Consider the following 13,660-nt stretch of genomic DNA (forward strand, 5'->3'; position numbering starts at 1 on the left):
TGCAGCAGCCCCCAACCACAGCTGTTGCAAACCCACCACCATCGCCACAACCACCACCACCTGAGATCCCTCAGGAACTGTGAGTGGGCTAACACACTCAGGTCTAGCACATGACCTTCAAGCCCCAGTTCCCAACAGAATTGACCCCTGCTCTGCACCCCTTTCCAAGCAGCCCCATCCCCTTATAAACCACACTTGGAGACCACTGCTCCTATAAGCACACACTTCCTCAGAGAGCCTCAATACAAATGCACCACTATTTACTGAGGGTTCCCCACACGTCAGGCACCCTGCTAGGGGAGTCTCCAATGTCATGGACATGCCAAATGCCAGTGCTCTTCGCCCTCTGAGTCTCCCGGAGTCCCTGTGCCTCCTGCAGTCAGTGTGACAGTGTCAGTCCTGGGCAACTTGCTGTGCCTGAGCTGAAGGGGAGGCCTCGTCCCGGGCCTGGGCCCCCCTGCCAGCCACTGTCTGCCTTGCTGTCTCTGTCCCTCGCCTCCTCTGGTATCATGCGAGGCATTGGCTCATCTGGAAGCAGATGCTCTGGATGGGGTTGGGCAGCCACACCCGCTCTCCAATCTCTCCCCACTGTTTGGCCCAGTGTTTCTGTGAGAGGATCAGGACAAAGGCAAGAAAGCCCAGGAGGTTCACTGGCTGGCCTGTGGTCCACAGCTCCCGTTTCTTCACCCAGATGCAGGATCTAATGTGGTTCCGAAGCTCAAGGCTGAGGCTGGCTGGTGGATTATAGTTCAAGTTGGGAGATCTGCAGGCAGGAATTATGGAGGCCAGTGTTTGGGGCAAGGAGAAGGGTCTGCAGACTTCAGGGGCCTCAGGACCCAGCTACTGGCCATCTTCAGTCCCTTGGGCTCCTCTGCCAGGCCGTTGGCTGCTCCATAACATTGCCCTGCAACTGCCACAGAACCCTAGCCTCCAAGAGACCCAGAGCTCAGGGCTCTCATCCCCTGGGTGCCAAGCCACACCCAGCACAGTCTCTTCTGGAGCTCAGACTTAGCATCTTTCTTGGAGCGAGTAATAGGAAAAATGGGAGGTAAAGGAAGAAATGGAGCACTCAGTCATTTGTGGGTCAGGAGCACAATCACCACACACACACCACAGTCAGCAGAATGCCTTTCCTGATACATATACACACATATCTACACATGCACGTGTACACACACAGATTTTCTGAGACACATACTCTGAATTCTTCTGGAAGAGAAGAACTGGCTTGAGAGGGCACAGGAAGCACCCAGGAATGGAAACTAGTATTTCCCAGACTCAAAAGACAGGACCAGTCATTGCTGCAGAACCAAGCAGGGTGACTACTGGTCTCTTGGGTCCAGATCACCATTTTCTTTGGCTGATTGGCTTCCTGCTCATTCCTGTTCCCAATTTTATCCTAGGACTTTATCTCCAATGAGGCCCTTTTTCAACTGCCATTACCTAGATTTGTCTTCCTTGGCCCTGAGCATAGCAGGAATACTCATTGGCCATAGGCTCAGCCAGCTCAGTACCCACTGGCTGCTCTGCACTAAGCCTCTGTCTCCATTGGCCACACATTCAAGGCATCCTCATTCATTCTTATTGCTGTGGGTTCAGGCGGCCGTTTTCATTGGCTGCTCTGTCCTGAAGCTCGATCTCTATTGGTTGCCACGAGAGGTAGTATCTCCACTGACAGTGAATCCAATGGATGAATGGGCTTTGTTCTCTCCGTGCCACACTGGTAGGTGTCTCCCAACATGTGCCCCCTCCTCAGCCTGCATTAGGGTGGGGGGGCATTGGGGGTGCCTGAAGAAGGTCCAACAGCCTCGAGAAGCCTCTGGTTCTGGCGAAGGTGCCTCCTCCTTTCGTGTTCCCCTGTGACTTCACACACCAGCTGGGCAGGGAAGGCCCCAGGAAGCCCCTTCAGCCAACCTGGGGGAAGAGAGACAGAGGCTCCAGTGAGGTGGGGGCAGGGAGCAGGTGAGGAGGCAAAGGGGGCCTCGTGGGGTCTCAGGCCTTCAGGGTCATTGTAGGTGTGGGAATTCATGGACAAGCCTGGAGCATCGGTAGAAAGGGCATCAGAAGTGGAGGTGACAGCAGCTCGGAGAGGGTCTGGGCTGCTCCTCCGTCAAGCCCTGCAGTGGCTGCTCATGTCTCGGAGTAAGAGGTGGAGTCCTTGCAGAGACCTGTCAGGTCCTGCCTGATCCCATCCCTGCCACTTCTATGACCTCATTTGCTTCTCCCCCTTTCTCTCTCCTGCTAGTCACACTGGCCTCCTTACAGTTCCTCAGTCACACACCAGCCGCAGGGCCTTTGCACTGCCTGCTGCCTCCAGCTGGGACACTCTTCCCCCAGACACCATGGGCCTAAATTAGCTCCATCAAGCTTCATGTTGCCTTCTCAGTGAGGTCCACCTCAGCCTCCCTATTGAAAATTTCAGTCTGCCCAACCCTGGAACTCCAGACCTTCTTTGCTCTGCTCACTTTTTTTTTTCCATAACACTCATCACCTTCACATGTACTTTATAATTTACTTATCTATTTTGCTCATTCTTTATCATCTGCCTCCTCTGCTAGAACGTAGCTCCAGCAAGGAAGGAAGTGTGATATATTTGATTCACAGTCCCTAGAACAGCGAGTGGCACTTTGTAGGTGCTTAATAAGTATTTATTGAATGAATAAATGAAACACGGCCAGGCGCAGTGGCTCACGCCTGTAATCCCAGCACTTTGGGAGCCTGAGGCAGGAGGATCACTTGAGCCCAGGAGTTCAAGACCAGCCTGAGCAACATAGTGAGATACCCCCACCTCCATTAAAAAAAAAAAATAGAAATAAGGCCTGGCACCAGAGGCTCATGCCTATAATCCCAGCACTTTGGGAGGTGAAAGGGGACGGACCACCTGAGGTTAGTTCGAGACCAGCCTGGCCAACATGGTGAAACCCCATCTCTACTAAAAATACAAAAATTAGCCAGACGTGGTGGTGGGCACCTGTAATCTCAGCTACTTGGGAGGTTGAGGCAGGAGAATCCCTTGAACCCAGGAGGCAGAGGTTGCAGTGAGCCGAGCTCACACCACTGCACTCTAGCCTGGCTGACAGAATGAGACTCTGTCTCAAAAAATAATAATAATAAATACAAAATAAATAAATGAAAGACTTTCTCACCTTCAGGGGTCTTGTGCAGGTGTTTGGGGGCAGCCCTGGACTCCAGACTCCGTCCTTCAGTCTTGGCAGGTGCAGACGACTCTGAACACAGTTCCTGGGAACAGTCTGGTTGGGGGTGGGTGACATTAAAGTGATTCTGTTTAGCTTCTCCCCCATATTCCTCTAAGACTCGCTTTTTCTTCCCTCATCCCCTCTAGGGGGATACTCACCACAGTCCTCATAGATGGTGTCTGGGGAGCAGGGAAGGGGGCCTGGGGTTGGGAAGGCTCCCAGCCAGCGCTGCATGTCTGATCTGGTGGGGATATTGGGAAGTGTCACAGTTGGCCCAAAAAATCCTCTGGTGCTGAGGCAGGAGCCACAGAAGAGAGAGACTGGGGAAGTGGGGGAGGTCTGAGAGGTCAGATAAGTGTCCCAAGGTTGTTTTCTGAGGGAAACACAACTCACAGGGAAGAAGCTTGGAGTAGTCGGTGGGTGGGGCGGCCCTGGTGGTTGCTGAGAAGGGAGAGGCGGAAGGTAGGGGGTCCAGATGGATCCGGAACCTGCTGGGCCTGGACCAGGGAGCGATGGGCATAGTCCAGAACCTGTAACCGCTGCCCACTGCCCAGGGATGAGGTCGTTCAGAAGGTCAGCAGGGGTCCCGCTGGACCCCTCCTGCCCACTCCAGCCTGGGCTCCTTCCTTCCCTAGGACTCACCTCTTAGGCTGAGTGATGAGCAGCAGGTCGCTAAAGAGCAGCAGGCAAAGAGGGGTGAAGCGGGGGCGCGAGGCAAAGAGCATGCCCCCCCTCCGGCACCCTAACTCAGTCAGCTCTCCCTGGAATTCCAGGCGCCGTGACCAGGAGACCAGGGGCAGGGCCTGCGAGGAAGCGGAGGCAGAGGAGGTTCTAGCGTGGCAGCAGCAACATGGGGCAGGGCAAGATGGGGAGCCTGGGCAGCGATGTACCTTGACTTTGTGGAAGCGCAGCCTTTGAGTGAGCCGGATCAGCTCTTCAGTCTGCTTCATGCGCCCCACCTCAGCGCTGCAACGCTCGATGATCTAGGTAAGGGGAGCTGTGTCACCACCCCAGCAGCCAGCCCCCTACTCCCTACCATTTCTCTCTACCACCTTGTCACCTCCCCCTGCTTCAGCTTCCCCACTGCCCACCTTGCTGACAGCACCCAGGGCCTTCTGGGCATTCTCCTGACGGCTGGACCCCTCTTCTGTCTGGCGCAGGATATTCTGGGGACAAGGAGGAAGGGTGACTGGGCCCCCTGCTCTGTGGCCCTGGGATTCAGAGGGGCCACAGCTCAGAGGACCCTGTCTGTTTCGGCCAGTTTCAACAAGGCTGACAGACCTCATCACTCACCATCTGCAGAACCCTAAGCAAGTCCTGTTACCTCTCTGAGCCTCAGCTTCCCTATCTGTAAAATGGGGCTAATACCCACCTAGCATATCAATAGCATTGTTTTGAGGATTCAAGAAGGCAATATATGTAAAGTGCTTAGCATAGTTCTTGGCACATACTAAATGTTGAAAAGAAGGTTCTTATTTTTTTTTTTCCAGAGTCTGGCTCTGTCACCCAGGCTGGAGTGCAGGGGTGCGATCTCGGCTCACTGCAACCTCTGCCTCCCGGGTTCAAGTGATTCTCCTGCCTCAGCCTCCCAAGTAGCTGGGATTACAGATGTGTGCCACCACGCCCGACTAATTTTTTTGTATTTTCAGTAGAAGCGGGGTTTCACCATGTTGGCCAGGCTGGTCTTGAACTCCTGACCTCAGATGATCCACGCGCCTCGGCCTCCCAAAGTGCTGGGATTACAGGCATGAGCCACCGTGCCTGCCCCGAAGGTTCCTATTATTTTAATAATTATTAACCAAAACTGTTAGTGCAGGCAATATAGCAGAGTAGCTAAGAGTGCTTAGATTACAATTTTGTCTCCATCAATTATTTCTGTATGACCTGAGGCAAGTTATGTGACCTGTGCCTTAGCTTTCTCATCTCTAAAGTAGGACAAGTAATAGTTCCTACCCTCACATAGTTGCGGGTAAGGTTACACAGGTGTATAGCACTTAGAACCATTCCTAGAAAGTTTAATAGCTGTTGAGCTATTATGATCAGTATCATTATTATTATTTTGTTGTCTACAATGGGGATAGATAAAGCTGAATAAGATCATAAAGACACTGATAATCTAGTTGGGAACTCTTCACATAAAGATCCCCTCATTCACTGGGCTCAGTAGCTCACACCTATAATGCCAGAGCTTTGAGAAGCTGAGATAGGAGGATTGCTTGAGGCCAGGAGTTCAAGACCAGCCTGGCCAACATAGTGAGACCCTGTCTCTATAAAAATAAAAATTAATAAATAGCTGGGCATGGTGGCATTGTAGTCCCAGCTACTCTAGAGGCTGAGGCATGAGGATCCCTTGAGCCCAGGAATTTGAGGCGGCAGTGAGCCGTGATTGTGCCAGTGCTCTAAAGATCCCCATATTGGGTGACCTGGTTAGAAAGGAGTCTCTGCTTTGCCATAGAAGAGAGTGTCTTAGGCCGGGTGCAGTGGCTCACGCCTGTAATGCCAGCACTTTGGGCGACTGAGGCAGGTGGACCACATGAGGTCAGGAGTTCGATAGCAGCCTGGCCAACACGATGAAACCCCATCTCTACTAATAATACAAAAATTAGCCGGGCATGGTAGTCCACACCTGTAATCCCAGCTACTCAGGAGGCTGAGGCAGGAGAATCGCTTGAACCCGGGAGGCAGAGGTTGCAGTGAGCCGATATTGCGCCACTGTACTCCAGCCTGGGTAACAGAGTGAGACTCCGTCTCGAAGAAGGAGAAGAAGAAGAGGAGGAGGAGGAGGAGGAAGAAAGTGTCTCAAATCTCAAACTTTTTTTTCCCCAGTATCACCCCACTAAGTTGCCTTTTTAAGATAATTTTCCCTAAACATCTCCCTCACCATGAAAGTTTAATTCTACAGATCTACTGGAATTCTGTTTATGCACTAAAGCTTAATGGAGTACAACTGTTGGAATAACTAAGATTATTTTCACCCCCAAAGAACCAATTTTTGCCCCCTTGGGGGTGATACCACCCCAGCTGGGAAGGCATGTGGGTAGAAGAATATAGCCAGAGACAACCTCAAAAACCACTCACACACTCCCCCTGAGACCCAGCGAGCAGAAGGGACTTGCCTAAGGTCACTCAGAGAGTCAGTGGCAGAGCTAGGTGTGGAACTCATGTCTCCAGCCAGAGGGCCTTTCCCTGCACCTGGACCTAGAGGCAGTCCAGGTAAGGGGAAGAGCACAGGGCCCCTAAGGTAGGACTTGGTGAGTCCTAGGCTGAGAGACCCAGATTCAGAGTTATGATTTGGGGGATTTTATGTTTAAGGTGGAGTAGTGCATGGTGATAGCTGGAGGGCCAAGAAGCCCTCGGGAGAGTTCTCCGATGGGGTTGGTGGGGCAGAAACGGCCGCAGCCGGGACAGGTACCTGCAGCAGCATGCGCAGCCGGGTGATGCGCTGGAAGGGCAGTAGCAGGAAGGACGGCAGCGGGAGCCGCTCACACTTAGGGAGGCTCTGCAGCCGGCGCAGCTCGGCGGAGAAGCGCACGTTGGTGTCCCTGCAGAAGCAGGCATGGCTAGCGGCTGTCTGGAGGCCCTGGTGCCCCAACCTGCTGTGGCCTCGATCCCATCCCTCTCCCCAGCTTCCTCCCCACTCCTGGGACACTCACATGAGGCGGCTGTAGGTCTCCTCCTGATACTGCTGGTTCCGCACATAATCCACATACACCGAGAAAGGCCCCACAGCGTGGGCATGCACCACGTCACACAGGTCGCTGATGTGGGGGGAAGAGCGCACACGGGACAGGAGCGTTGCTAGAAACCTGAAGGAATTGGGGAAGCAAGCAATGGGGCGGGGCAGAGAGCCAGGTCTCCCGGGTTCTTGAGAGAAGGGTTGGGAACTAACTGGGTCCGTAGAAGGAAGGACCCGGGCCCGGGAGAGAGGAAAGGGCGTGCCCAGCAGCCTAAGGGCAGGTTCCCTGGAAGGACGGAAAGCCACTGACCGCTCGCTGACTCCCTGGACTCGCTGCACATTGGAGAAGAGTGTGTGGTGATCACGGGGGGTGAGCGTGTCCCGGAGTGCCTGGCTCAGCACGAAGGTGTCGGTCAGCAGCCGCAGGGAGCGCAGGTAGGAAGCCTCGGACGTCACCACCTCGAAAAGACTCTAGAAAGAAAAGCAGGCAGTCGTGGGAAGCCCAGTTCCCCGTGGGAAGCTAGGACCCTGGGCCCTCCTCCCCTATGCCTGACCCATGCAGCCCAACCCCAGCACCCCCCTCCCATCTCCCACCTCCAGCTCCCACCTCCTGCATGCGCCTCTCCTGGGGGCTGAGGGTATCCAGAAGACCGCTGGCTTGCACAGCCGGAAGCTCCTGCCACAGGGTGTTGCGAGGTCCCGGGGGTCGTGGGAAGGTGGGCGCATCTCCAGCATTTGCTGGAGAAGGACTCCCATCCTCACCCACCCCCCACAGCTCCTCTGACAGCACGGCTGCTCGGTAGGTCTGGTACAGAGGTTCTAGAGGGCAAACATAGCACTTCAGGGAAGCCCAGGGCTCCCAAACCCTTCCCCACTGCTTGATGGTCACAGCAGGGACCCTCAGGTCCAGAGGCCCTCACCATCCTGCAGGGGCAGCTCCCAATTCTGCTCCTTCAGCACCTCTAGCCCCTCCTCTTCCCTGTGGAGAAAGAAAGGGAAGGAAGTCCCCAGGGCCACCACTGCTGCCCACCGTAGGGGTGCTTGTTCTCATGCTGGACAGGGCAACCCATGTGCAGGTTGGATGTAGGGACCCTGACGGCTCCCCAAATCAAACCTCAGGCTTTTTTTTTTTTTTGAAGGGGAAAGGCAAGGTCTCGCTATGTTGCCCAGGCTGGTCTTAAAATCCTGGTCTCAAGCAATCCTGCCACCTTGGCCTCACGAAGTGTCAGGATTACAGGCGTAACCTACTTTGCCCGGCCCAAATTCCAGATCTTTTTATGTGCCTTTTAGAGAGGAGCCCCTGAACTAAGTGGGCCCCATTCTTATGTCAACTATTGCAGACCAGAGATTTCTGAGTCTCCTTGTCAGCCGTCTCACGTAGCAACCATTGTCTGGAACGCCCTATTTGTGTGTCAAGAAAGCTCATCGTGATGGACTGCAAGCTCTCACACCTCCCACCAGCACCTGCAGCCCCTTATCTCCCCTGCTGTGGCCATCAGCACCACCACACCCCCATTCGCCCAAGCTAAAAACCACACTAGTAAATGTTTGTTGAATAAATGAATGGACACAGATAACTTCTGATAACAATGGTGAATCTAAGATAATTAACAATCCTGGATAGCATAGAAGAGATGGTCATGATTGCCAAATAGATTTTCAGACAATAATTGCAATAGAAGCTCAAGGTGAGGGAAGGGAGTTAAAATGGTGCACTCACTTACTCTGGACCCGGCTCTTCACAATATCATATCCCCACGATTCCATGAGGTGGTTCCTATGCTTAGCCCCATTTCATAGATGAGGACACTGAGACCCAGGAAGGCTACAGATTTTTTTTTTTTTTTTTTGAGATGGAGTTTCTCTCTTGTCGAACAGGCTGGAGTGCAGTGGCACGCTCTTGTCTCCCTGCAACCTCCATCTCCCCGGGTCCAAGCCATTCTCCTGCCTCAGCCTCCCGAGTAGCTGGGATTACAGGCACCCATCACCCTGCCCGGCTAATTTTTGTATTTTTAGTAGAGACAGGGTTTCACCACGTTAGCCAGGCTGATCTTGAACTCCTGACTTCAGGTGATCCTTCTGCCACAGCCTCCCAGAGTGCTGGGATTACAGATGTAAGCCACCGTGCCCGGCCTTCTATAAGATCACAGAATTGATAAGGGCCAGAGCTGGGATTCGAAACAAGGGCTGCTTATCTCTAGAGCCCTGGCCCTTGTCCCCTCACCTTTGTGGAGGTGGGATTTAGCTGGAGCTGAAGGTTAGTCTGCCCTCAGGTAGAAGCATGGTGGGGAGAGCACCAGGGAGTAGGGGTGGGGGTGTTCAGTACCTCCCCTCCGCAGTTGCTGGAGGAGTATTCTGAGGAGCTTCATCAGGACTGTGCCCTGGAGAGAGAAGCCAGAGTGAAGAGAAAAAAAAACTCCAGGATCCCCAGCCAGGACTCCCGACTCCAGCCCCAGCAGGGATGGTTACTATAAAAACTGCAACTCTCTTCAGCACCAGAGCAGCAGCTGGTAGGAAAGCAAAGAGCCCAGTGCCTGTTGGGGATTGTAGTTTGCTGGGCTTTAGTCCCCCCCTGCCTCTCTCCTGTCCCCTCACAGCCCAGAGGTCCACTCCCCCAGGCCCTGCACCTGTTTGGATTCCATCTTCAGAAAGCAGATCAAGATCTGGCTGTGGGGGGTCCCCGAAAATGGTGGCATCCTGCCTGACACGAGTTGGTTTGGGAGGCTTGAGGGGTGGCAGGAGTTTGCGCTCAGCAGTGGAGCGGTAGGATGTGAGGACAACGGCAGGGTGACCGATGCTTGGAGGGTTGGGGCGGGAGCGAGAGGTCCGCAGCGGGGAGGCCCGACGGGGGACCCTGGGGACCTCCTCATAGCCCCCCACAGGCACCCATCTGAGCTCCAGGCCAGGCCGGGTGGTATGGCAGACACAGGGGCAGCAGGGAGGGCAGGCCAGGCCAGCATCTGTGGGAGACAGGTAGCCTAAGGAGAAAGCCCTTGGGGCCCAGCTCCACCCCCGCCCAGACCATCTCCATCTTTAACCTGCCCAGCAACTGCAATATCAAGGTCCAGGCATCTATAGATCTCCTCCACCCTGACTCCCTTCAAATCCCGACATACAGAAACCAGATATCCCAAACATCAAATCCATTTTTGAAAAGGTAGCCCCTGAAAGTTGTCAGCACTGAAAACGGAGAAGATGGGTGGATTGAGGTCACCCAGCGCCCCCCACCCGCCACACTCACCTGGAGCACCGTTCTCCTGGGACCCACTCCCGGTGAGGGGAGCTTCTCTCTCCCCATTCACATCTGCTCTCGCTTGGAGACCTGGCTCCGGGGCATCTGCATCCTGAGCCCGGCCTTCAGCACCCCCTTCAAACCTGCCAGCCAGCCTCCGCACAGTGCCAGGAGCTGAGGCAGAGCCATTCTGAGCCAGGACCCCAACCATGGGGAGTAGAGGCGTGCAGGGTGACCCAGACGGCTTGGGTGGGGGGACTGGAGACCGGGGAGCAGGTTCTGGGGAGGCGGAGCGCCGGGACACTGGACTAGGTGTGGGGGTGCTGGAAGGTGAGTCTGGGGAAGTCTGGGAGTCGAGGCTGGCTCTAGAAGCTGAGGGGGGCAAAAGAGCAGGGGGCTTGAGGGATGCAGCTGGGGGCTCCCAGAAGATGGGGGTGCACATTGGGGTTGGTGCATCATTGGAGTTTCGGGGTAGTTCTTGTGGAGAGGAGCCATTGTGGGGAGGCCCTGGGGACTGCGCAGCCCTGGAACGAGAAGGAGGGCGGGGGCGGATGATCCGAGGGGGCTTCTGCGTGGGGGGTGTTGCTGCAGGAAGGGACTGGGCTGACATCTTCCTCTGTGCTCTTCAAAGGAGTGAGGTGCTCTGCTGGAGTCATCCCCTGAGGAGGAGGGAGGGAAAGAGAAAGACCCTTAGTGCCCCACAGGGAGGGTAAACTGGGGCCACTGGAAGGCAGGATTTTGAAGTCAGGAGGGAAGGCTGGTGTGGGGGTTCCAGAGAATCCATAAAACTCAATACGGGATACAGCCGCTCCGTGTCTGCCCACTGAACCGTGTGTCCGTGGAGTGTGTTGTGGAGGTTTGTGTGTGGTTTGTGTAGGGGGTGGCACGGTGTGTTGCGAGTGTGCGAGTTCTGTGCTTGCCGGGTGGGTGTGCAGGGGGAGAGTGGAGCATACGGTGTGTGGTGTGTGGCCCTTTAGGAAGTTCTCGGTGTGAGTGTCTGAGATAGCGGTGCCAGGGTGGGTGTGCCATGTGTGTTCTGTGCTGTCTGGGTCTGGGTGCCGTGGGCGCGCCTGTCCGCCGGGCCTGGGCTGCGAGGCGTGCATCACTGTTTCCCTGCTCCACTGGCCCTCCGCCCCCCATTTCCCAGTTCCTCTCTCCGGACTCTCCCTTTCCGGATTATTTTTAGTCTCCTTTTCCCGCCATCAAGATTCTTGGAGCCTCTGACCCCCGGAGATGAGGAGGTCCTGGCGCGGTCTCTCCTGTCCTGCGTCTGATCATCCCCGCCTGCCCTAGGGTCTGGTCACAGAGAGAGGCCCAGCACAGGCGTGGGTCTTGCCAAGAGGCCTGGGGAGGTGGCTGGGAGAGTGAACCGAAGGAGAGGACCAGTCGGGCCAGGGCGCTGCGGCCTGGGTTTCTCTTCCTCCCTCGAGGAAGGAGGCTACAATCCCAAGAAGGCTGCAGGGTCAGGGCTGGGAAGCAGAGGAACCCCCAAACTCCCTTCAGGGGTCAGCAGGAGAGTCAGACCCCTCCAGGCCTCGGATTGGGTCCTTGAGAAATGATGAGGGGGGAGCAAGGGGGTTGTAGGTGATGGGTCTTGCAGCTCAGTGGCCTCTGTGTTCTGGCAGAAAGTCATTTAGCAAAGTGACCCACACGGTGGTCTTGACCACTGGCCAGCTCCTCCCCAGCCCCTGCCCCTCAGGGATCCCACCCCCTCTCGGGTACCTGCATTTACTTCCTTCCCTACCCCCCACTTAGGAACCCAGGTACTCGGGCCCCAAGCACTCACCCTTGAATCCCCTCCACTCTCAGTCACCTCCCAGGGCTGAGTGAGTAGGGGCAGGAAACAGGAATCAGATCCGCCTCCCAACCGGACACCCCCCCCTCACGAACCACACCACTCTCCACATGCGCACATCACACAGGGCCCCAGGAGACAGAGGTATCCAGGGTCTCAGAGGTTAAAGGGGCCTGGGGAAAAGCTGAAATTCAGGCTTGGAAAGTGTGTGCGCAGGTTCTACCTGCACAGCTGTGTGGATCGGGGCTCATAGGGGTGAGGTGGACAGGGGTAGGGATGAGGACAAGACGGCAATGGCACAGAGCCTGGCTGAGCAGCATGGGTGTCTGGATGCCTCTGTCTCAGCTAAGGGATGCTGCGTGCGTCCCTCCACGGCGAGTCTCACCATCTTTCCCCGGACTTGCACCACCACCTGTCTCCTGAGCCAGGTGTGAGCCAACGCCTATTTCACACCCAGGGACCCTCCCGCAGGCTTCCCTCCCTAACTCTGCAGTAGGTCCCCATGAATTTACCTTTATCTTTTTGGAACCAGTTGCTATTTTCAGCCTGTCCTGTCTGCCCCTTGGAGCGAGGAATGCAGGGCTGAGGTTTCCAAGTGTGTGTTCCTGTGATTCTGGGGTGGGAACTCAGGGCCCAGATTGAGATCTCTGCGGAGGAAGCCAGTTCCTCAGCCCCACCCAGCCATTGTGTCTGGCGTGTGTGTGTGTGTGTGTGTGTGTGTGTGTGTGTGTGTGTGTGTGTGTGTGTGTTAGAGGAGAGAGAAAAGGGGAGGGCCAGGAGGTAGGACTGAAGAGAGAAGTGTGGACTACTTGGGGTCTGTCTCCTCCAGGGAGGTATAACATTTGCAGGGGGCCAGGCGTGGTTGCTCATCCTTATAATCCCAGCACTCCAGCACTTTGGGAGGGCAAGGTGGGAGGACCAGCCTCGGCAACATAGTGTGACCCTGTCTCTACAAAAGATTTTTAAAAAATTAGCCGTGGACAGGCCGGGCGAGGTGGCTCACATCTGTAATCCCAGCACTTAGGGGGGCCGAGGCAGGCGGATCACCTGAGGTCAGGAGTTCGAGACCAGCCTGACTAACATAGTGAAACCCAGTTTCTATTAAAAATACAAAAAATTAGCCAAGCATGGTGGCACACGCCTGTAATCCCAGCTAGTCGGGAGGCTGAGGCAGGAGAATTGCTTGAACCCGGGAGGCAGAGGTTGCAGTGAGCCGAGATCGCGCCATTGCACTTCAGCTTGGCCAACAAGAGCGAAATTCCATCTCAAAAGAAAAAAAAAAAGCCATAATGGCACACATCTGTGGTCCCAGCTACTCAGGAGGCTGAGGTGGGAAGATTACTTGAGCCCAGGAGTTGGACACTACAGTGAGCCGTGATCGCACCACTGCCCTCCAGCCTGGGCAACAGAGCAATATGCTGTCTGAAAACAATAAAAATTGTGCAGAGGTCGGGCGCAGTGGCTCATGCCTGTAATCCCAGCACTTTGGGAGGCCGAGGCAGGAGGATCACCTGAGGTCAGGAGTTTGGTGAAACCCTGTCTCTACTAAAAATACAAAAAAATTAGCTGGGCGTGGTGGCGCACGCCTGTACTCCCACCTACTCGGGAGGGTGAAGCAGGAGAATCACTTGAACCCAGGAGGTGGAGGTTGCAATGAGCCAAGATCCTGCCACTGCACTCCAGCCTAGGCAACAGAGCAAGACTCCATCTCAAAAAAAATAAAAATAAAAAATGTCCCAGGAGCCGTGGCTCACGCCTAT

The 13,660-nt window shown here is 55.1% G+C and overlaps 1 protein-coding gene across 6 annotated transcripts; it reads right to left on the bottom strand.

Annotated features, from left to right (window-relative positions):
- Nucleotides 1–243: 243 nt before the first annotated feature.
- Nucleotides 244–12,528, bottom strand: ARHGEF15 (Rho guanine nucleotide exchange factor 15). Of its 6 annotated transcripts, none has more exons than XM_511302.8 (16): nt 12,413–12,528; nt 10,115–10,764; nt 9,501–9,833; nt 9,200–9,254; nt 7,794–7,852; nt 7,481–7,692; nt 7,184–7,344; nt 6,851–7,003; nt 6,610–6,739; nt 4,289–4,363; nt 4,088–4,180; nt 3,840–4,000; nt 3,591–3,743; nt 3,356–3,438; nt 3,147–3,251; nt 244–1,914 (listed from the first exon to the last, which is right to left on the bottom strand). In XM_511302.8, the coding sequence occupies exons 2-16, from the start codon at nt 10,713–10,715 to the stop codon at nt 1,763–1,765; spliced, it is 2,526 nt and encodes an 841-aa protein (XP_511302.4). In that variant the 5' UTR covers nt 10,716–10,764; nt 12,413–12,528; the 3' UTR covers nt 244–1,762. The 6 variants fall into 6 exon arrangements, 5 of the variants coding, with proteins under 5 accessions (XP_511302.4, XP_009431058.3, XP_016787926.2 ...); XM_009432783.5 differs by lacking the exon at nt 12,413–12,528 and adding an exon at nt 11,892–11,933; XM_016932437.4 differs by lacking the exon at nt 3,591–3,743 and having other exon boundaries at nt 12,413–12,515.
- Between the last annotated feature and the right edge of the window lie 1,132 nt (nt 12,529–13,660).

This window comes from Pan troglodytes, chromosome 19 (genome assembly GCF_028858775.2).
Source record: "Pan troglodytes isolate AG18354 chromosome 19, NHGRI_mPanTro3-v2.0_pri, whole genome shotgun sequence".
NCBI classification, from domain to species: domain Eukaryota; kingdom Metazoa; phylum Chordata; class Mammalia; order Primates; family Hominidae; genus Pan; species Pan troglodytes.

What these genes read in the sequence shown, in the direction of transcription:
- ARHGEF15 (XM_511302.8), bottom strand. Translation starts at nt 10,715, where the DNA reads ATGTCAGCCCAGTCCCTTCCTGCAGCAACACCCCCCACGCAGAAGCCC. An exon ending in CTACTCCAAGCTTCTTCCCT is followed by an intron (nt 3,439 to 3,590) that starts GTGAGTTGTGTT and finishes TATCCCCACCAG; the next exon opens with ATCAGACATGCAGCGCTGGC. An exon ending in CACCATCTATGAGGACTGTG is followed by an intron (nt 3,252 to 3,355) that starts GTGAGTATCCCC and finishes ACCCCCAACCAG; the next exon opens with ACTGTTCCCAGGAACTGTGT.